This window comes from Microplitis demolitor, chromosome 10, assembly GCF_026212275.2.
Source record: "Microplitis demolitor isolate Queensland-Clemson2020A chromosome 10, iyMicDemo2.1a, whole genome shotgun sequence".
Lineage (NCBI taxonomy): Eukaryota > Metazoa > Arthropoda > Insecta > Hymenoptera > Braconidae > Microplitis > Microplitis demolitor.
The window spans coordinates 2,102,675-2,124,710 of NC_068554.1; the positions used below are offsets into that span (position 1 = coordinate 2,102,675).

General features: G+C 29.1%; 3 protein-coding genes and 1 long non-coding RNA gene across 12 annotated transcripts; 2 read left to right on the plus strand and 2 right to left on the minus strand.

Moving 5' to 3' along the window:
- Positions 1-343: 343 nt before the first annotated feature.
- On the plus strand, positions 344-7,358 carry LOC103571822 (branched-chain-amino-acid aminotransferase, cytosolic). Of its 5 annotated transcripts, none has more exons than XM_008550133.3 (8): positions 344-423; positions 3,971-4,036; positions 4,279-4,389; positions 4,477-4,686; positions 5,001-5,231; positions 6,073-6,379; positions 6,460-6,614; positions 6,898-7,358. In XM_008550133.3, the coding sequence occupies exons 2-8, from the start codon at positions 4,016-4,018 to the stop codon at positions 7,087-7,089; spliced, it is 1,227 nt and encodes a 408-aa protein (XP_008548355.1). In that variant the 5' UTR covers positions 344-423; positions 3,971-4,015; the 3' UTR covers positions 7,090-7,358. The 5 variants fall into 5 exon arrangements, with proteins under 5 accessions (XP_008548355.1, XP_053598175.1, XP_008548357.1 ...); XM_053742200.1 differs by lacking the exon at positions 344-423 and adding an exon at positions 636-659; XM_008550135.3 differs by lacking the exon at positions 344-423 and adding an exon at positions 703-1,250.
- Positions 6,248-9,651, minus strand: LOC106693601 (uncharacterized). The gene is made up of 3 exons (XR_008404364.1): positions 9,561-9,651; positions 6,983-7,123; positions 6,248-6,334 (listed from the first exon to the last, which is right to left on the minus strand). It is a non-coding gene; the product is annotated as an uncharacterized LOC106693601 (long non-coding RNA).
- Positions 9,636-16,414, plus strand: LOC103571825 (octopamine receptor beta-1R). The gene is made up of 4 exons (XM_008550139.3): positions 9,636-9,726; positions 10,556-11,480; positions 15,004-15,225; positions 15,564-16,414. Exons 2-4 carry the CDS (start codon positions 10,756-10,758, stop codon positions 15,868-15,870), a joined length of 1,254 nt encoding a protein of 417 aa, XP_008548361.1. The 5' UTR covers positions 9,636-9,726; positions 10,556-10,755; the 3' UTR covers positions 15,871-16,414.
- Positions 12,193-21,757, minus strand: LOC103571823 (NAD-dependent protein deacetylase sirtuin-2). Of its 5 annotated transcripts, none has more exons than XR_001345173.2 (7): positions 21,530-21,757; positions 20,728-20,994; positions 19,949-20,305; positions 19,684-19,879; positions 19,374-19,566; positions 19,062-19,305; positions 14,275-14,445 (listed from the first exon to the last, which is right to left on the minus strand). XR_001345173.2 is itself a non-coding variant. In XM_008550138.3 (6 exons), exons 2-6 carry the CDS (start codon positions 14,438-14,440, stop codon positions 12,517-12,519), a joined length of 981 nt encoding a protein of 326 aa, XP_008548360.1. In that variant the 5' UTR covers positions 14,441-14,445; positions 19,062-19,229; the 3' UTR covers positions 12,193-12,516. The 5 variants fall into 5 exon arrangements, 3 of the variants coding, with proteins under 3 accessions (XP_008548360.1, XP_008548358.1, XP_008548359.1); XR_549058.3 differs by lacking the exon at positions 14,275-14,445 and adding an exon at positions 17,974-18,237; XM_008550138.3 differs by lacking the exons at positions 19,374-19,566; positions 19,684-19,879; positions 19,949-20,305; positions 20,728-20,994; positions 21,530-21,757 and adding exons at positions 12,193-12,555; positions 12,672-13,192; positions 13,372-13,413; positions 13,480-13,576 and having other exon boundaries at positions 14,159-14,445; positions 19,062-19,229.
- Between the last annotated feature and the right edge of the window lie 279 nt (positions 21,758-22,036).

Below are 22,036 nucleotides of genomic sequence, written 5' to 3' on the forward strand. Positions count from 1 at the left end.
TTACAGGCAAATTGCGACACTTTGTCACACTGGATGCTACTTGACTGCAAGATGACTGAAAGTTATTGCTAAAATTAGATGTCATGTCATGTTAGGCAAAGATTTCAAATTCAATTAGTTGACGCTAACTTTACGTCAAATTAAAATTAACTTCTATTCTCAGGCTACTTTTCTGCAACTTTCAGGTCACATTTTCTGTCAACTTGCCTTCCAAAAACGATAGTAAATTTACATCAATTTGAACTTCCATGTACTTAGTGTAGTCGTACGTTAGATTATTCCATAGTTGGCAGCAATTGTCAACAAATTGAAGGAAACTTTTGCTGAGCAAACGTTTTTCAACAAAATATATCTTGTCTTGATGAGTGTGAATGTAGCTGACAATTGGCAGTTTTTTTAAATTTTAGAATAAATGAATAAAATGTAAGTAGAGTAAAAATTTAAAAATGCATTTTTAAATAAATGAAAAATCCGTACGCGCATTTTTTTCAATTTAATTATTTTATTTATTTAAAATTTTTAAATTGTCTTTGCTGCAAAAACCATCTGAATCATTAAAAAGATAGAAAATTTTAATACTCACACACGCGCGCGCACATACAGATACTCAGTTTTTATATATATCAGTATGTGACCATATATGATCATATATGATATATGTAAGTGTGTGATCAAATGTCAATTTTTTTTTCCGGGTGCAGACAATAAGAAGTTATAGAGCTGGTCCACAGAGTTAACCTTTTTTCAAATTATGAATAAATTGTCTTTTGTTTATAAAAAAATTTATACAAATTTTTTCTATATATATATTAATAATTGAAGAGAATCATAAAAAAACACGACGTCTTAGAAGAGAGGTCATAAATTTCTGTATTTACCCCATTTAATGCACAATGAATAAAAAAATCATAACAAAAATAACATAAGAAGTTATTGTGTGAATTTTAATGGAAAACTGAAGAAATCATAATTTTCATGACGGGAATCCCAGAAAACCGTTCAAAGTATTAGTTTTTGATTATCGCTCAATTTTTATACTTCGTTGACGGGAAGAACAAACTGAAAAACACAAATCGATAATATACAATTGCAATATTTCTTATGTGTTTCAACTGGTGAATCATTACTTTGAATGACAGAATGGTGCAGAAATATGTTGGTATTGATACAAAAAGCGATATGATCTCGAAAGAATCGATTTTTTTGAATTTGAAAGCGATTTAGGAAGTGACATCATTGAAATCAGACAGGTCGAGTACAAGGAAGATTTAAATGAATAGACGTAAATAGACATGTTGATGGATATTTAGTTTCCTTGAATATTTTTTTTAATATTATTATTTATTCAATTATTCACACGATAGTCTGACTTACAACACTTTAGTTAACTGATAAGAAAAGGGGGAAAAGAGACTTTTTATCGTTCTTTTGCGTCTTGTGGCAAACTTTTGCTTTACAAATTCATCCCCTCTTCTTTTTTATCTTGTTCTCTCCATATTTCTGATAAATAAAACATCAATAAGTAGCTCATTAATAGTTATTATTTAAGATTAAGTGGAATAAAGTTGACATACGAAAGTGCGTCTCATAGTTAACATTATATTTTGTCTTTTTTTTTTTTTATTCAATTTGTTTTCAACGAGTATTACTAATTGGTCGATGATTATTTTACGACTTTGAAAATTTTACTGGTATGAAAATATAAGTATATTTAAAAAAAAACCTTGTGTTATTTAAAAAATTAAAAAACTAATGTACATTTTATAAGAAGTAAAAGTATATTTTTTTATAGTTTTTGAAAATTAGTTCGATCTGAAAGACTAGAAATTTAAACATAAGTATTCTTTGGATTTAAAAACTCATTCAAAAAATTTAAGGCTGAACTTTACCTCGCTTTTGTTTATTTTAATGTTGAAATTACTTCTAAAAAGTGGCGGTTTGTACAAAAAAACTGATGAATTCGTAAACTTTTTTTTTCTGGTGATTATTATTTGCGAAAAATTGCAACACAATTTTATCAGCCTCATGTGACAGATAAGCCATTAATTACAAGAACAGACGATCGATTAATTGCGAAAGTATATTCAAATTCGAAGTGAAGATTTATATTTGTTGTCGTTCTTTGGAAGGAATTATTTTCATTACTTGCTTTTTTTTTTTTTTTAATCCTGCCACATCATTACTTTTTAATTTCTTAGAAAATTTAACATGGGAAAAACGAATATGAAAATATGAAGAATGGCTAGCTATGAGCGAGCATAATCATGTGTGACCAAGAGTGATCATGCCTGAAGACGCTTGATCACTAGGATTATGTATAAACAAAAACAATAATTTAACTTTAAACTAGCTTATTATATCGGTATTGTTACGTACTATTGCTTAAAAAATACGTTGAAAATTTTTCCGGGATCTCGAACTTTTAACCATCGTGTCATAAAGCTTATCTGCTGTCCATTAGGCTGATCTGTATTTTATATATTAAATCATAGGAATTTTTATTAAAATTGTCTATTAATTACTACGAGAATCATTAAAAAGCCTTAAACCAAAATAACAATTTAGTAAGTTGCAAAATTTTTAAAGAAACTACTTTAATAAAGTGAAAGTTCAAATTTAATATCGTTTAAAATTTTAAATACTAGGGATTCCCATATTTCGAGGTACGGTGAGGGTTTTCATTGTAAACTATAAATGTACATAGAAATCCAAACTAGATTCCTATATGAGTTTTGGCATGGTGTGGCTTTCCATGAAAAATCACATAGAATCTATGGTGGATTACTATAGGAAATCACATGGGAATCCATCCCAAAACTATGCGGGAATCCAAGTTGGATTGCCACATGGATTATGTTGATAGCATTCATACTTGTCAATATGATGTTTGTTTATTTTACACTTATTAACATATGTCAGTAAGAAATAATTGTTTATATTTATATAGTTTATGAATTTTTAAATCATTTTTCAAATGTAAATATTTCAGTCACTTATTTTAAGTATCTGATTAGATATTCATAATATTGATCATTACTTATCATACAATCGATTACGTTTGTTAATCTTCTCTTTCGAAATAAATTTTATTTTCATTGCTGAAGTTTTGTAATTTATATAACATAAATATTTTGAAAGATATCAGACTTTATATTGATAATAGACTTGGTCCTCTGAATAATCTTATGTGCTATTGCATAAAACACTAATTTGATTATCTTATAAATGAAATGTTGAATTCTTTAATCTGTGTTATTATTATCACATTAAATTTTTTTGAATAAACTTTTTTTAATACAGTGTTTCTTCTTATTATTGGAAGGATTAGGCCGTGTGATATCGGCGAACTGGCATAGCAATTTCATATAAACGGAATCGTCATTACAGCCTTGATTTTGTCCAATGCTGTTTTTGCGTGGACATAACTAGACGATGATAAACTAGTATTGCTAGTATGGCATTATAAATTATTATCGTTAATAAAAGGGCTTGCATGAACTGCTTTTCTATTGATTTTAAAAATAAGCACTTGTTGTATTGAATATAACTAGACGATGGGCGCATGTACGTTGACTATACCCTTATCACGTTTACAGTCTGGGCCTTTTATGAGCTAACTTAGTCAGTATCCTAAATATACACTTTTAGTTAATAATCTTGGCGGTCAACTTCATATGCTGTTCTCGCGAATTTGATTTAAAAAATAGTTTTTTCTCACCAAATTTATAATATGTTCCGTTGTACTTCAAGTACTACGTAAACTTTATGACAAACTACAGATAAAGAAATTTTCTTTCTTCTTTTTACCATATTTTTAGGACAGTTGTGTCTCTTCTAATCAAAATCCTTTATTTAAATTAAAAAGAAGTATTGAATTTTTATGCTTACTGTATTCTGGAGAAAAATATAACTTTAGTACATTAAATGATGACAATAGATCTCCATATTAATATTTAATTTATTAATGCAGAAAAAGTCATCGCCTGAGAGAGGAACTTCTTCTTTTGGAAACATCATGGTTCATATTAAACGTAAAGTATGTTATTTATTAATTTGATAAAAAAGTCAATAAAATGAACAACGGTTGACTTCTTGGACCAGTCTGAGATTTTTTATAGCTTTTTTGGAGCTCAGAGATCTTTAAGATACGTACGTTCTCGTACGGACCTTTCTGGGGCTGGTCCACAAGACTAACCGTTTTTCATATTCATTTAGTTTCTAAATAAATTTTCTTTATAATTTTATTTTAATAAAACTGATTATATTATTAAATTCCAGGTTTTATTCAATGGGAGTTTGCTTAACTATATGAAAAATGTAAGATTCAGTTCATCATTAAAAGTTCAAGATAAAGCACGCCCTCAACCGGAGTTAGAGAATTCATTCAAAGTAAATACTTTATTTTGCAAAATAATTTTTATACTCAGAACTTATTAGATTATAATTTAAACTAATATATTCATGTTTATTTTATAGTATGCGGACATATCGGTTCGTTTAGCGCCACCAAATTTACTTCAACCAAAACCGGATGTTCGGGATTTGGTATTTGGAAAATTCTTTACAGATCACATGTTCAAAGTTTTTTTTCATGAAGATTTAGGAGGATGGCAAACACCAGAAATCACTCCTTTAGAAAACTTAGTTTTGCACCCAGCATGCAAAGCTTTACACTACGCCGTACAAGTACAATTTTTAATATTTTATCGTGAAAAAATAAAGTTAATGATTGAAAGCTCAATTATTCCGTAGCAAATTTCTCATATATATTTATAAAAAAGCTTACTTTTTAATGATTAGTTCAATTGTTAACAATGAAATTTTTATATCTATGCTATGGTGTCATTCTCAATTCGAACCATTTTGACCTTCCCATGGAATCTCAAATAAACACATGGTCCGGATTGACTATGACACCATAGCATTTCAAATGAAAATAATTTCTCCATGTAATTAATATGAAATGCAGTTTAGAAAGTATATTGGAACAATTGTTTTAGGTATTTGAAGGCATGAAAGCTTATCGTGGAAAAGATGATAAGATTCGATTGTTCCGTCCCGAACTAAATGTGGAAAGAATGAATCTCTCAGCTCAACGATTGGGTTTACCGACGTTTAATAGGACAGAATTCATAAAATGTTTAACCAGGTTAATCAGTATTGATCAGGAATGGGTACCACATTGTGAAACTGCCAGTTTATATATAAGACCTACTCTTATTGGTGTGGATGTAAGTATAATTGATAATGTTGCAATCTCATAACAATAATAGAGGTGGACAAAGGCCATTAAAAATATATCTCAGTGATGCAAAAAGCGTGGTGCAAACATAAGGAATTGTTAGATTATTATATTTTTATTTTATATTATCAATAAAATTTTAACTGGTAATGTAAAAATAAATTATTGTCTAGCTTTACTTGAATTTTTTCATTACAAAATTGTAAATCTTAAATTTTTATCTTTGTTTAAATTTTGTATTTGTTTATATTAATTCAATTTTGTTTACTCCAATTTTTGAAATTATGTCTTCAAAGTACACAGAAAAACAATAACTTCTGTAAAAATAATATTTTTTTCGAGTAATAAATTGATATAAAAGTATTGAATTAATAATTTTATATCTAACGCGAAGAATCATTTTCCTTATAGAATAAAATCAAAATTTATTTATACTATCACAAAAAAAGATCAAAATATCTTTAAATAAACTTAGGTTTTATCGATAACAAAACTATTTTGAATAGTCATCATTTCTTGTAATAAGAATATACAATGATACGAAAAGACTTTTTTATCTGAGTGTAAAACAAAATTTTTTGCATAATTTGCTGATACTAGAGTAATAACACTTGTTAACATCTATCAATATCTCTATAGTTTTCATCATATTAAAAGTGACGCAATCAAACACGCAATGTCGATTATTTATTCTTATTTTCGAGAAAGACAAGGTCGCATTGAGATAGCTATAGGCCAGTTGATTAAACGAATAAAAATACAGAAAAAAATGTATAAGATAAAAAAATAAGATTTTTTATTATTTGTTTGTTGTTATTGTAACAATGTAGCCTACATTGGGAGTTGCAACATCTCGTTCCGCGCTCTTCTATGCTATTCTTTGTCCAGTTGGATCCTATTTTCACAAGAAAGTCACCAAAGGTGTATCGCTTCTTGCTGACCCGAGTTTTACAAGAGCATGGCCTGGTGGCTGTGGTGATCGTAAAATGGGTAGCAATTATGCACCAACGATTCATGTTCAAGAGAAAGCAGAAGAAAAAGGTCTTCAGCAAGTTTTATGGCTTTATGGCGAAGATATGCAGTTAACTGAAGCTGGAACGATGAATATTTTCATGTTTATTATAAATGATGAAGGAGGTAAGAGTCGCATGCAATGACACCGCCATTAATACATTTATACGATACTATAATAAATGAAATAAATTTATCTGTTGTAGAAAAAGAATTGATAACTCCGCCATTAAACGGTTTAATTCTTCCTGGAATTACGAGAAGGTCAATTTTGAATTTAGCTCTAGAATGGAATCAGTTCAAAGTAACGGAAAAAAATATAACGATGGAACAAGTGTGCCGTTTAAATTCTGAAAAAAGGGTAAGTAATTATAAGTCATATTTTTATCTATAAAGAATAAACTAACAACTAGTAGTGTCATAAATAAATCTTTATCTTCACTTTTGAATAATCTACTACAAATTTTAGTATAAGAATAAATATTATTATAAAGTTTTATCCATTGTTCCTACTCAGATTACTTACACAATAAGAAAAAAATTATCTGCAGCGGAACTAAAACGAATGTAGATCAATACATAAATAAACTCTATTGAGGCGAAATATTAATAAATTTATATTTTAACATCTACATTTATTTCAGATATTAGAAATGTTTGGAGCGGGAACTGCCTGTGTGGTCAGCCCAATATCTAAAATCAGTTTTCTCGATCAGAATATATACATACCAACATTAGATCAATTGAACCCTATCCATCCGATGTTTCTCAAGGCTCTTTTAGACATTCAATATGGATATATACCCGATCATCCATGGGTGTTGAAAATCGACTAATACAAGAATTTAATTCTTCTTATGTTAGGACAATCTGAAAAATTCAGTATATTCTGAATAGTTAACAATGCGACCTAAAAGATCGATATACACAATAATGTAATTATTTGCTATCTTATAGTCAAATCCTCTATTTTTTTTATAATTTTGATATTGATAATAATAAAGAGACATTGTAAATAATTATCAATAATGTAATGAAGCCCTATCTCTATCACAACTGTAAATATGTTTACTTGAATTTTGTTCATTTGTTAATTTTTATTCTATTTTTTCTGCATAAATTCATTGATGTGAATAAATAAACATGTCAATATTATTTGTTGAAAAAAAATTATAAAATAGAAATAATAACGAATTAACTTTTTATTGCAAGACTCAATCAATCTGTAAACAGTCTCTATTAAAGATTGAATTAATAAAATTTATAATGAACAACTTTTGTATTGATAATTATTTCTGATTACGGCAGACGATTTATATCCTGTATTCAGCATGTTTATGATCGGTGTGACCGGCTTGCAAGCCTATGACTCGTTGAGTTGGTTGTCATAGCAGTCATCGGTGGTGATCGGTCTTGAAGAATCGCGAAGGTATCACCTCCTTTTTGACGCCAATTCTTTTACACCGATCAATGTTAAGTCTTTTAAGTCTTCTGACGCCGATCGTTCATTAAGTCTTTTGTTATGACCGCTGTGACAATCAACCCGTGAGACAACCATACCCGAGTTCCCCTTCGGAGACTCGCTCGTGCATGGAAATATAGGTATACATAAATTGCTAACCATTGGCTTCTGTTACACCCCACACATCCCCTTGAGTAACATAGATATACTATACATACCCCCGGTTCAATGTGAACATCCACCACAGACATCCAGGACATCTGTACATAGACTTCCCACTCTGCTTTTGGTATATATAGATCAACTATATATATCAAAGGCTCTATGAGTTGGTCCGGTTGGTTTGCCTAGCCCACTCACTCCTCAAGCCCGTAGCTGTGTAAACACAGTTAAAAGCCCAACCGCTCGTCAAGTTCGTAACTGTGTAACACAGTTAGAAGCCCAAGGACAGGATATTTTGATCACAGTTAACGAATTATAACAAAAAACTTGTAGTTGATGGTATGATTAATATATGTTTACCATGATTGTTTTAATAAAAAAGAAGACTAATACTCCAAGAGCCTCAGAGGGAAGATGAGGTGGACAAATTTTACGTTTTAAAGCTTAAAGTTGTTCGGAAGTATATAAATAACCAGGAAAACAAATGTTACAGGAAAAAAACCCTGTACGACTATTTCTTATAAACAAAAAAACGATTTTTTCGCCATGACCACGTAAATATACTTCTTTAAAATGAAAACTATTCAGGATCAGATCATCCAAACTCGTTTTTTGAAAAGTAGGAGTATGAGATGATGATGTACTTGATGTCCATTTCTATTTCCCAGTAGTTATAATCATTTGTTCACAAAAAAAGGATTACTGGAACTGAGAAATTTATTTTCTTTCTAACTTTTTTCTTGAATCAAGCTTACATTTTGTATTTGATTAAAAAAAAAAAAGTACTCCAATCTAAAAACTAATTTCTTCTTTGAATAAACAACTGTTCCCATTCAAAAGTATAATTTTTCAGTTTGAAAAACTTTTGCATAGGTCCAAAATCATATTTAGACTTGACTAAAAATTCTTAGATCGAAATATTAAAAAATAGATTGTCAAGTCTAAAATGTTTACTTATAGATATTTCTTTGGAAAAAATAAAAATTTCAAAAGTTACAGGAGTAACTTCAGGTAACAGTAAGGAGACAGAATACCATTAGATTTATAATTTTGATTTTGGACCAATACTTTTGGGAAAAGTTTTTGTAAGGAAAAAATTTCCTTTTTTCGATTAAATTAAAATAATATAGACTTGTAGAAGACTTTATACTGACGATAGAGGGTAGATGAGTCTGAAAGAGGGTAGCGCCGGTGGTAAGAGGGAAGGATATTGTAGACATGATCAACCGCAGTTCATTCCGGCCTTGACATCTGTGTGAACTACATTGTGATTAGTAAATTATACACATGACTCGCACATGAGTACAGTAAACGAAACGAAAAACAAGGAACCATAAATTTTCATTACTCATAGTGCAGTATTTTATAAAGAAAATATTAAATGTTGTTTTCTGTGATAGTGTTTAAAATATTTTTTCATCCAGTAAAACTCCTCATAAGATATTTCAACACTTCATCACTAGGCTAAAGTGAAAAAAATAATCAATATTCCATTTATAAGTCAAAATCAGAATCTGATGAATATAAAACGTCATACGGGCTATTTTTAAATTGTGGCAAGTTTTTTTCATGAGAGGTTATGAACCATAGTAAATCGCCATTGATTTTGAAAATTTATAGTGTTTAAAAAATGACCGAATTAATTTTATAAGTGATTAAAACTTTTATAAATATATTTATTACCTTTGAAAATTTCCATTAAATGACATGAACCTTCAAACTTTTGATATAGTATAGAAAAGATATAAGGAAATGGTACCCGCACCAAGTAATGAAACCAATTGTTTAGTGAATAGACAATAGACTAAACTAACTTCGCGAATACATATCGTATTATCATATTATGTCGGTAAGTATGTACTTACATTCGATTACATTGTAAAACTCGTATTGTGTATGTCGGACATTGGTTAATATATTGATTTGACATTGTTCTCTGTTTATTTATCAAGATTTTTTATATATAAATTTTAAATTCCTAATTATAAATTTTCCGAACATTTATTTCCATAGATGACAGCAAACTTTAGCAGTGATGAGAATCACATAGAAGTGTTTACGATCATATAGTTGAGGATTTTTGAAGCCGCAATTTTTCTTTTTTTCTTCTTCCTAAACCTTCGGAAGAAATATGTCGATGTCATCTGCTCTGTGTGTCCATTTAATATTGTTTTGTTTTCATTTTACCTTCTGATTATCATCTGACATCATTTCTAAGGCTCTTTCAATCTGAAATATTGGAGGAAAAAAATTATTAGAGTCCTAGACCTTCGACAGACCCATGTCAATGTCACCTGCTCTGTCTGCCCATTATTAAATTTTTTTTTTTCCATTTTACCTTCTGATTATCATCCAACATCATTTCTGAGGCTCTTTAAATGTAAAGCAATAAAAAACATTTCCCCACGCAAGCGCACGTCGTATTTCATATATTTATTTCAATATATATTTTCGTGTCGTTTGCATATTTTTTTCACTTTCAACCAATCATGTTACGAAGTTTGTCTTCGCATATATTTCATCTAAATTTTATTATGAGATATTGATAATATTTTTTATCCTCATATAAAAATTATAATATATGATATTAGCTATGTTTCAAATAGAATATATTTTTTTGTACTGAACATTTAGTGCAATAAAAATTTCATGGAATTGTTTTCTTTTTCTGTTCACAGCGTACTATACAACTTCACATTCTACTTTGCTGCAAGTAATTTTCCAAGTAGGATGAAATATTTGAAAACTTATTGTAGAATAAGCCGTATTAAAAAGAATTTATGACAATGATAAATTCTAATAACATGACAATCTATAAAAGTGTGCGAGAAAGACTCAAAATTATTCGTTACAAGACTAATTGTTGACGTTTATAAAAATGGCAGTGAACTTGATACCGCGAAGCAATAATACTGCTGATAATTTGTTAACTTCATTTGATACAAATAAAAGTTTATCATCTCCGAATTACTTGAAAGATTTCGAAAATGTCATTTTTTTTATTATAAAAGCAATAGTAATGAGTTTTATAATTATTGCTGCACTGTTTGGAAACCTGCTAGTGATAGTGTCAGTGATGCAACATCATAAACTTCGTATCATCACTAATTATTTCGTCGTTTCACTAGCACTAGCAGATATGCTTGTAGCAATTTTTGCAATGACCTTTAATGCCAGCGTTGAGCTCTCTGGCCGTTGGCTCTTTGGTTACTTCATGTGCGATGTATGGAATTCACTTGATGTATTCTTCAGCACTGTGTCTATTCTTCATTTATGCTGTATAAGTGTTGATCGCTACTATGCAATAGTTCAGCCTCTAGATTATCCATCGATAATGACCAATTTACGATTGGGAACCATGCTGAGCTTTGTCTGGTGTTCACCGACGATCATAAGCTTCCTTCCAATTTTCGCTGGCTGGTATACGACGCCTGAACATCTTGAGTATCGTAAAAAAAATCCAGACCTATGTATGTTTCAAGTAAACAAACCTTATGCTGTGATCAGTTCATGTGTCAGCTTTTGGGTACCAGGAATTATCATGATTGCAATGTATTATAAAATATACAGAGAAGCAGATCGTCAAGAAAGACTATTATATCGGTAAGAATATTAAGTTAAAATTTTGCAAGACTTAAAATAGCTAAATAGTAATTATTGCCACGTTTCCGCCAGGATTTTAAGCAAATGAATTAAAAGAAATAATTGGCCTGATCGAATAATGATAATCTATCGATATATTGTATAATAGAACACAGTATTTATTTTGATATTTATCTTTAGAATCGATTTAATTATAAGAAATCTTGAATTTTTTGGTTTGTCACTACCATGTTTGCTAGCCTATTAACTCAAAGAGACTAATTTTAAAAATAGAATATCTCAACTTTTCGACTTCTTGAGAATGCTTGTCATTAGGAAAACCGCTGAGCTCAATGAGCACAAAAGACAATTAAAAGTTTCAAGAGTAATTCACAGAGCTAAAATGTCCAAAATGATTATTAGCTTCTTTACTTATATAATACATAAAATGTTTATTTTAAATAAATTTCTGTTTTATCGTAATTATCAACATTAGTTTTTTGATGCAGAGTTTTGACTTTTCAATTTTTTAGAACTACGAACAAGACAAAAAATCTGAAATCACTAAACTCAAAAAACTCAAAACTCCGATTTCACAGCCTTATAAAAACAAAGTTTTCAAAAATTGTAGATCTAAAAAGATCTTCCAGGATCTGAATTATTGAAAAATCAGGTCTCCATAAATCTGATTAGATCTAGTTGGATTTAAATTATTATAATGACTATTGTAATATACAAGCTTTGGTATTTATAAAATACTTACCATAATTTTTTTTCGTACAGCTAATTATAAATAGAAAATAATTACTTGAAAAGATCCATTTTCAGACTGTTTTAAGTGAAAGAATCACGAATAAAACAAATGAAATGAAAAAAAAAAATTCTCATCATTATCCGCTGTAATTTTTTTGTTTTTGTGCTGGGACATGTACTTATATTTCACATGAGAGTCCAATTAAAATGAAAGGGTCAAAGATAGGAGAAATGTCGAGGCTTACAGGTCACATTGTCGTCACGATCTACTTTTGCGAACTTTGTGATGTGTGATAATTGATAATCATCCAATGAAGAATAAGTTTCCCAAGTTTTCATTAATCTGCTTAACAAGCAAAAATAAATTACGTAATCAATAACTTTTCACTGAACAGTGAAATTATTAACTATGAACTATGTTCAAAGAAAAAGGCTCAATGATTATAAGTAAAAACTTACACTTTTTGCTAATTGCTTCAATAGATTGATGAGCATCTTGTGAAATTTTTTACCAAATATTGAGTGTAACTTGTTCATCAATATGTGTAGAGCTGTATTGCGATCAATGTGATTCTCATTTGATATTTCATCAACTTTTTCCCAAAATTGTTTTCCGATATTGAATTTACTCAAACGATCTTTGAGGAGTCTCAACAACACTGCCGTCATGTAATCCCCCGAATTAGCGAGTAAATTCTTTATTTTTCCTATTGTTGATAACTTTTGATTTGATTCTTCTTCATTATTACCCAGCATTGTTCCCCATATCTCCTCATATGATATGTCTTCTTCAGAATTAGAAGTCATATCTGAAATTAGTTTTGTCTCATTTTTGTTTGAGTTTTCTATTCCAACACTATTCTCGGAGTTCACTTCATTCGCACTTGTTTCAGGTGAACTTTCATTTTTTGGTGATTCTTCACTTGGCGCATTTTCAATACTTGACTGTGGACTTCCCTCTGGTGTTTCTCCATTTTCTTCTGCGAAAGAAAGTTAATCATCAGTCTAATACAATTTTTTCCTTTCAAAAACATCAATTAATTTTCTATCTTCAACGCATGTCTAATTGTCGCGCCTTATTAAATCTATACTCTAAATAGCCAATTACCGATCGGCATAAAGACTCACCTAGCCCACTTGCTATATACTATTAATTTACCTGCAGGCTTTAATGTGTTACTCTCCAAATTACCCAGATCATCTAGAAAAAGTAGAATAACGAATTGGTTGATGCATTTAAATGTATTTTGTGAGAAAATATACAAACCTCTGAAATCCATATTTCTACTGGACATAAACTTTTTTAATCGAATAAGATCACTATCCAATTGATGATTATTTCGATCAGAACTAAATTGACGTTTCTAAAAATTATTGAATAGAACAAATTCAGCTAATAATTACATTTGCTTTAAGAAATTTATAATGAATTCTACTCATTGCAGTGCGAATATGACTTTAAAATTATTTAATTAATTAAACCTATGACGGGGAATCTCTCCTGAAAAAGACAAACTCGTCACCCTAGTGACCTAAAAGTTAGGGTGCCACTGGAAGTGTGTCTATCTCTGTCTTTCCGTTTACGTGCAAGTTCTGTGGACTCTCAACTCACCTATAGTAATTAACGCGTAAAGTTTTCTAGCACATCCTCATTGATAAAACAAACTCATAAGTCCTCTGAGCTCTCAACGAGTGACTACAGCTAATTAATTAATTGTCAAACATCATCTACTAACTATATCGATTGAAATATAATTTATGACTCTATTTCTTAATTAAAAAGTAACATATCGGCCTGGACAAAAAGTAGGATGTTTTTATTTTAATATGCAATGTTTTACACTGCAGCATTCCTCATTGCAGATCTCGTCGCAAACTTTTTTTATATTTATCTTAAGTTAATACTTTTATTTGATGAGTAATATTTGGAAAAGAGTAACACAAACCTTTCTCGCTAATCTTTTCAGTGCGATAACAAATTTCGTATTCCGTGATTTCACAACTACTTGCTTAGTATGATTGCATTGGGATTTCGACATGTCGGTCCGCAGTTCAAGAGCCTTAGAGTTTGATAAATTTTCGCCTGTTTTTGACATATTAAGTGGCTTATATGTATGCTTATTTTCCTCTGGGATTTCCGAAATCCCTGAATAAGTTTTTTTATGTTCATTTGAGGAAATTAAGTTTTTTTCTATATATTCTGATGCAAATATTGGCATTTCTTCCATCAAAACTGAAAAAAATCGTTGTAAGATTAATCAAACTATCGCGTCACTACATTGTTAACATGTTTAGTTTATCATTACTAACTTAAAAAATAAATATGCAAAAAATTCATTTTTTTTCCACTTATGAATTTAATATTTCGTAAAACATTATTACTCGTTAAAGAAATTGACTGTATAATATGAATAGGTTTTTTTTGTTCAGTAAGCTAATCATGTGATTACCGGTCAATTCAAATTTTTTACGACTCATAATAATGTCATGCTTTTTCACAATAAAACGCACGAACAATAATAAGATTTTTTGATAGCGTCTTAGAAAAATAATAAATGTCATCTCATTTATTGCAATAACTGATTAAGATACAAAGATAATATTGTATTTTAACTAAAAATGTTCAATAATGCATTAATGTACTAAAAATAAATCCCATTTCAGGCTAGGGTAAAGTTGGCAGCCTGAGTCACAGGCGATTACTTATCAATTTATATTTATATAGTACCATAGCATCAACAAGTTCATATGTTTTATATTTAATTAATTGTTTTTCTTCGTTTTGTTTCAGGAGTAAAGTGGCCGCATTATTGCTGAACAAACATCTTCAAATAAATGGCATATCAGCAGGCTTAGGATCCCTACCACCTGTAGAGCCATCAGTATCCGATTCACAGATGGAAGAACCACAAATTGCTAATAGCAATAAAATGAAACGAGAAAGAAAAGCAGCAAGAACTCTTGGAATTATCATGTCTGCATTTCTAGCTTGTTGGCTTCCATTTTTTTTCTGGTAATGATTTTATAAAAACTGCAAGACTATGACAAACAATTGCTATGAAAAAGGCTATGAAATATCAACCGAGTAGTTGCTTGAATGATTTCACATTACCCTATAACAAAATCCATGTGAGATTGCATGGGAATCCATATAAATACCCCTTTTTCAAGAGGTTTTTATGTCCCTGTTTAGAAAATCTCATAGAATCCAATAGATTCTCATAAGTTCCCATAAATTTTATAAGAATGAATGAGTTCTATAACTACATATATCTATGTACTGACGTAGTATAGTGATATATACCGTAAAGACCCAAATTAAAATTAAAATGATTTATTATTGATTTGCAGGTATTTAATTACATCATTATGTGACTCATGTGAAAGTAGTAAAACTGTAGTTGGAGCAGTGTTCTGGGTAGGCTATTTTAATAGTGCTCTTAACCCACTTATCTATGCCTACTTCAATCGTGAATTTCGAGCAGCTTTTCGTAAAACTATTGAGAGTTGTTATGGTTTTGTTTTACCTGTACCGGATGTGAGGCAAGTTCACAGAAAACACGATTTTGTTCACAGCAATGCCTCGTCGGAGTTGCACATACACAATCAGCCCCGAGGAAGTGAGATGACTAACATACACATGGAGGCATGTATTTAGATGTAATTTAGGAACCCTAAGGAAAACAAATTCCTTTATAGACCAAATGATTACAGCGATATAGTCTGAAAATTGTTATAATTTTACTCGACTCACCATTTATTTTTTGTAATATCTTATATGGTTTATTTTCTACTAATATTTCGAAGATATAAATTTTATAGTATTATTTACACAATATATACCAATATAACAATAAATATGGGATCGAGTAAACACGGCCAAATTTGAATAGTTTTATTAAGGATTAATGAAATATAGAAATTCATTTTATCAAACGTACGTGAACTGTAAGCCGTAAGAGAGATAACTTTTTGAAAAGTAAGATGATCTTTTTTGAAACAAGAGATACTTTTTCATGATTTCATGTTAGGAATATATGGAGAGATTATTGTATACTATTCCTCTAAAGATGAAGTTTTTTTATATAATTTATTGAACTGTTAAAAAGTATATTTTGAATAAATTTATTATATTAGTTGTTGACTATATTGTTAAGTTATATTAAGCGTTATTTTAACTTGAGGTATCATTAGTTAGTAAAATCGACTTAAACAAAAAAAGTTAATATATTTTATTAAATCGAAAGTAAAAAAGTTCGATGATGCTTATTGAAATTAATTATGGAATTTTAGATTATGAGTTAATAATTTCTTAAATAGGTAGAAATTTGTATTTTTTTCGCACAATACAGTATGAAGCTGTTTATATTATCGAACTGAAGGGAATATAGTCAAGTAATTGCTCATACTAGTCATACCTAATAACAAGAAAATTCTGATGCAAACTCTTAACCCAATTTTTTTTGGGCTTAAAGTTAAATCTAATAAACTACCAAAGATGTATTTTTTTGGATACATATAGTGTCCAGGCGTTACTTTAAAATATTATGTTTTCTACAGATAATAACAAAATCTAACATTCCAAAATAGATCAACTGTCAGCTACCGAATTACTATCTGATTAAATTTTCCACTAAATTGTAAAATTCGGTTGATAACCGCTACTAAATTGAATTGAAACGCAATATAATTAATCTGTAGGCATATACAATCTAACTCCAATAACTCGGATAGTGGAATGAAGGAGCGAAAATTTCTTGAAATTTCTGAGTTAACGAATGCCCCTTTTCCCTTAAAAAGTGAATTATACATGAATGATGCAGATATAAATAAATATACACAGGCACATATTATAGAAGGGGTCAAATTTGAGGAGAACTGAGTTAATGGAATTCGACTGTAGTTATAAGATGATCAAGTGAAAAAATACTCGCTTGTTGTTCCTATGTCAATTTTCGCATTTCACATCTTAAACTCATTTGTAGTATATATATAAAATACTATTTTTATACAATTTAAATTACAAGTCTAAAATTTCAATATTAGTGAGAAATTTTTATCAATAATTTTTTTTAATTAAAAATAAACTGTTTTTTTTTCTCCTGTATGTAATTGTTTCTGTAATACGATGTTGCGTCAGAGTTCTCTAAATTTAAACCATATTCAAAATTATTTTTCCGCAAAATTCTAAATTCATTTCTATTGCATTTTTTTTCAAACCCATCGAAATTGAGTGATTCAATTCTATGAAATTTAAATTAGCTATGAATGAATTGAATTGAATTTCTAACTACTAGGACATTTAGAAAAGTAATAAAAGTATCTGTCCTTGTAGAAACTAATTAATAATCTTTCATTCGCAAAAGGTTGTTTTATCATAGTACCCAGAGAAAACATACGATATAAAAAATAAAAATTATACTAGTCTTCAAAAGGAAATCGTTATTGAACCAAAAATAAACAAAGTACTAGTATCAGTATTTAATGGTATCAATTTAAGAAAAGGACAATCTGACTTAGTTCAAATTTTACAATACATATTAGTACCGAATAAGGATATTATATTTATAAGTATGCAAAAGGAATAAAATAAAGGAGACCTACGTCGATTAAATTTAATTTAAATAGCAGTAGTTAGACCACTGTACAAAAGATAGATAAAAAATTATGAAAAAGAAACAAATAAAATTTTTACCATATTGATTGTAATCATATCTTTGTTGTGATTATCATTAAACCTTAGGGAAAAAATAGAAATACAATCAATAAGGATATCATTTTATTTGTTTTCAATACATTTATATGTTACACCAATAAGTGTATGCTAGACAATCTAACGGTTTGAATGATAAATATAAATTTTCTTGTCTTTCATTGTATATAACACAATACAGTTTTATGCCAAAAATTATTTTCAGTTAGCTTTGTTTATAAAAATATGACAACTGCAGTATTATTATTTGTAGTATTCGTCTTCTAATGATATTGTATTCCATGATCAAATTTTTGAAAATATCTTTTGGTACTAAAACAATAAGCAATTAATATAGTGAAATGTATATAGGCTATTAATTTCCTACTACCAAAAATAAAATTTCATCAATGATCGAAATCGCAACTTTTCGTCATATATAATTTATGTAATTCAATGTTAAAATACAGTAGGGACCGTTCATAAAATACGTTTGCAATTTTTCCTTCGATTTTTCAAAATTTAAATTATTTTTTAAAGTTTTATTATTGCAATTAATATATTAAAATATATAAATTTATGTGTCGTTAAATGTTATATATCATGTACGAGGGATCTATCATTTGTGACGCAATATTGATAGAGGGGGGGGGGGCAGAAAATGTGGCATAGCGTGACGAAGGAGGAGGTTTCTAAAAAGGTAAAATTTTACGTGGCGTATTTTATGAACGGCCCTCAGAAGATTAAAACATATTTTTATTATCAAAAATTATATAATTTTCTTGAATGAAACATAATATATATATATATGTATATATAGATATGTTTTATTTTTTAAGCTTTGACTATTTATCTATTTCTTTATCAAGTTATTTATTTAAAAGTTTTTAGATCTGTTTTTTATCAAAAGGTAAATTTAAAAAATAAAAACAGTATGTTTACGAAGTTTTGTTTAATCCTTTCCTGTTTGTATTTTCTCTGTTATTTTTAGGGGTACTTCAGCCAAAGTTCCGGCGGCAACTTCAGCAGAATACTATGTTTAGAGCTAATCAATTAATAAATAATTATCTATAATATGTTGTCGCATGGATCTGAAGAAAGAGCCACTGGACAAATGGAAACATTTTCCTAAAAGGTTTAATGCTTTTACTGCTTACTTTGCAAATTGACTTTCGTCTTACTCCCCGAACTTCCTCATACTTAAACCAAAAAAAGCGCCATCTTCAAGGAACTTGAAACCAATAGGAATAAAAATTATCTGATTTGTAATAAGATAAATATATACATCTATTAAACATACAATCTCGTATACAATGATTTCTCATATTTTCATTCAGATACTTCTGATTTTTCAACATTTGGATTTTGAAAATCACTTTGCATAAGTTTCTCTAATTCCGTCTAAAATATAAAGATAGTATTAATAAATAAAAAAAAAATATTATAATCAAATAGCGAATTATACTTACAGTCCAGCCAAGTTTATCTGCTAGTAATTTACAACCCTTATCACAATCTCCAATCCAAGCAACATCTCGGGCAACCTCTGAATTTTTCGGTTCAAAAACGAACCCATGACTTAGACCGAAAAACCGTGATAGTCTATCTTGTACACTAACTTTTTCTTTATTAATAAGTAAACGTGGACATGATGACTTTACTCTAAAAAATGAATAGTAAGTTCTTTGATTAAAATTTTAATTACATTTTACTATTTTTATGTATTTTTGTATAACTACAAAAGCATTAATAACTAGTAACACTATAGATTTCACTTACTTATCAATTAAGGACGCGAATGGCTGTACAACTAAACTTGAACCCATAATAATAAGTAAATCGGCTTTAGGAAAATCGTGTTCAATTGATTGATAAAAACGGTGTGGTAACATTTCACCAAAGAAAATAATGTCTGGTTTAACAACACCTTCTAAACATTTTTCACATTTCGGTATTGTTTCTTCGTTTACTTTCTCTGAAATCGTAAATTTTATTTGTTATAAGAATATAAACTTTTTATTGTTATTATTATTCTTTAAATTACTTTTCAACCATGAAAGATCGTAAATAGTACGGCACTCAAGACATCGTGAGGAATGAAATGTTCCGTGAGCTTCAACCAACTTTTCAGGAGGTAGCCCAGAAATCCTTTCCAAAGTATCGATATTTTGTGTGTAATGTCGCAATAACAATCCTTTGTCCGATAATAACTTAATGAAGCAGTGACTTAACGTAGGTTTTAATTTTTCTGGAAATAATTCTTTTGCCAGTACAAAAAATGGTTCAGGATTCGATTTGAAAAAGTCGATTTCAAAAATCGCCTGAGGGTACGGAAGATTATATTTTTGCAAGTTATAATACAATCCACTAGAAGGCGAACGAAAATCAGGTATTCCAGCAGCTAAAAGAAATAATTCATTGTTCCAGTGATAACAGTTTTTAAAAAAGTCAACTTTAGTTAATTAAGACTAGATCGTACCCAACGAGTTCTCGAATTTTAAATTTCTATTAACTAATCAATCAATTAGGGTAAAAGTACCATTTGTGACCACTGTTCTATTTTTGGACATTTAATATTTTATTTTAATTAACAAACAAGAATTTGAAAATTTTCTATTTAAATTTACTTATTAAAAACTCTACTCCCTTTATTACAGCAGTTTTTTAGCTTCTGACCAAAAGCAGAAAAACTTTATCGGAAGATTTTCATCATTCGAGTCTCATATATATTTACAATGTAATTAAAAAATCTAAATTCCAAAACTTCGTAAGGTAAGGCCGATCCTTAACGAAAATAAGAGGTGTACAAAGAAAAATACTCACAAGTTGATATACCAGCACCAGCCATCGTTATTATATTACGACAATTATTTTCTTTAATGTAATCTACAATCCCTTGAATACTTAACTCTCGCAAAATCTTTTTACTTGATTTTATAACCATTTTTTCTTCGCTATCACTAATTTTCAATTTAGACAGTAAATACTGTGATACTTTTTCTACTCCAGAAATGTCATCTTTACCTGATGAAGAATTAGATGCTTGTTCATCATTTTTCGTTTTATCATCAATTTCTTTAGAATGACTTTCTGTAATCGTAAATAAAATAGATTAAAATTAATACATGTTAAATTTTAAACCGTAGAAGTTAATGGCGAGATGTGACTGACAAAAAATTAGTAAAATTCATTATCATTTTGAAAAAGCTTTAACTTTGCAAAAACAGCTTGTAATGACAGTAAGTAAAGAGTGTTGTAAAATCCAGAAGTGCAAGCCGAAATTAGAAAAATAAAATTTAAAAATACAGTTAGTGCGGGTCAGTCTTAGACTAGTTCTCATTGGGTATATTTTTAATGAGGATGTCTTGTGCTAAAATTATTTGGAAAAGAATATTTCTGAGGAAGAATTCAGTTAAGAAATTTTAATGAAGGGTCTGAACGAAAGTAATCATTTTTCCATCGTCATCATGTAGAATCAATGAAAATATTTCAAATTCACCAGACGTCAAAAATAAAAAAAATTTTTGACAGTAGTCAGCTGACATACAGTTGGAAGACTAAAAACCGGTGTAAAAAAATGAATTCTTGTAAAAAGCAATGAATGACATCAATTTATTGTTATTACCTGCTGATGCTTCCATTACGTATGACTTAATAAATACACAGCCAACTTTAAAAAATAATTTAATGTCTAAAATCTAGACAAATAATATAAACACTGTCTGAATCACTGCAGCTTTGTTTTATGTTAATATAAACATATGATTCGTATGATTTTTTTTCTATACTCTTACCAATAGCTTAGAAGAGCAGAATTTGAGTCTAGTTCTCACCATACTTTTAATTTTTTTTTAGTAATATATGATCATTTTGAAATTGACAGCAGGAAATTTACCGTTCAATACTTAGGTATAGAACTTAACGAGTAATTTACCTAGTATATTACACAATTATAGTACTAAGTAATTAACACCAGGTGTAAGTATTTTACATTCCTTACCCAGAAAATGTTACGAGTGTGATTGTAGCAGACATAAGACAATCTATAAATTTGAAATAAATAAAATAATTAATTAAAATAACAAAATTGAAAAAAATGAAACCTTTTGAATGAAAATGGAAACTTTTCGCT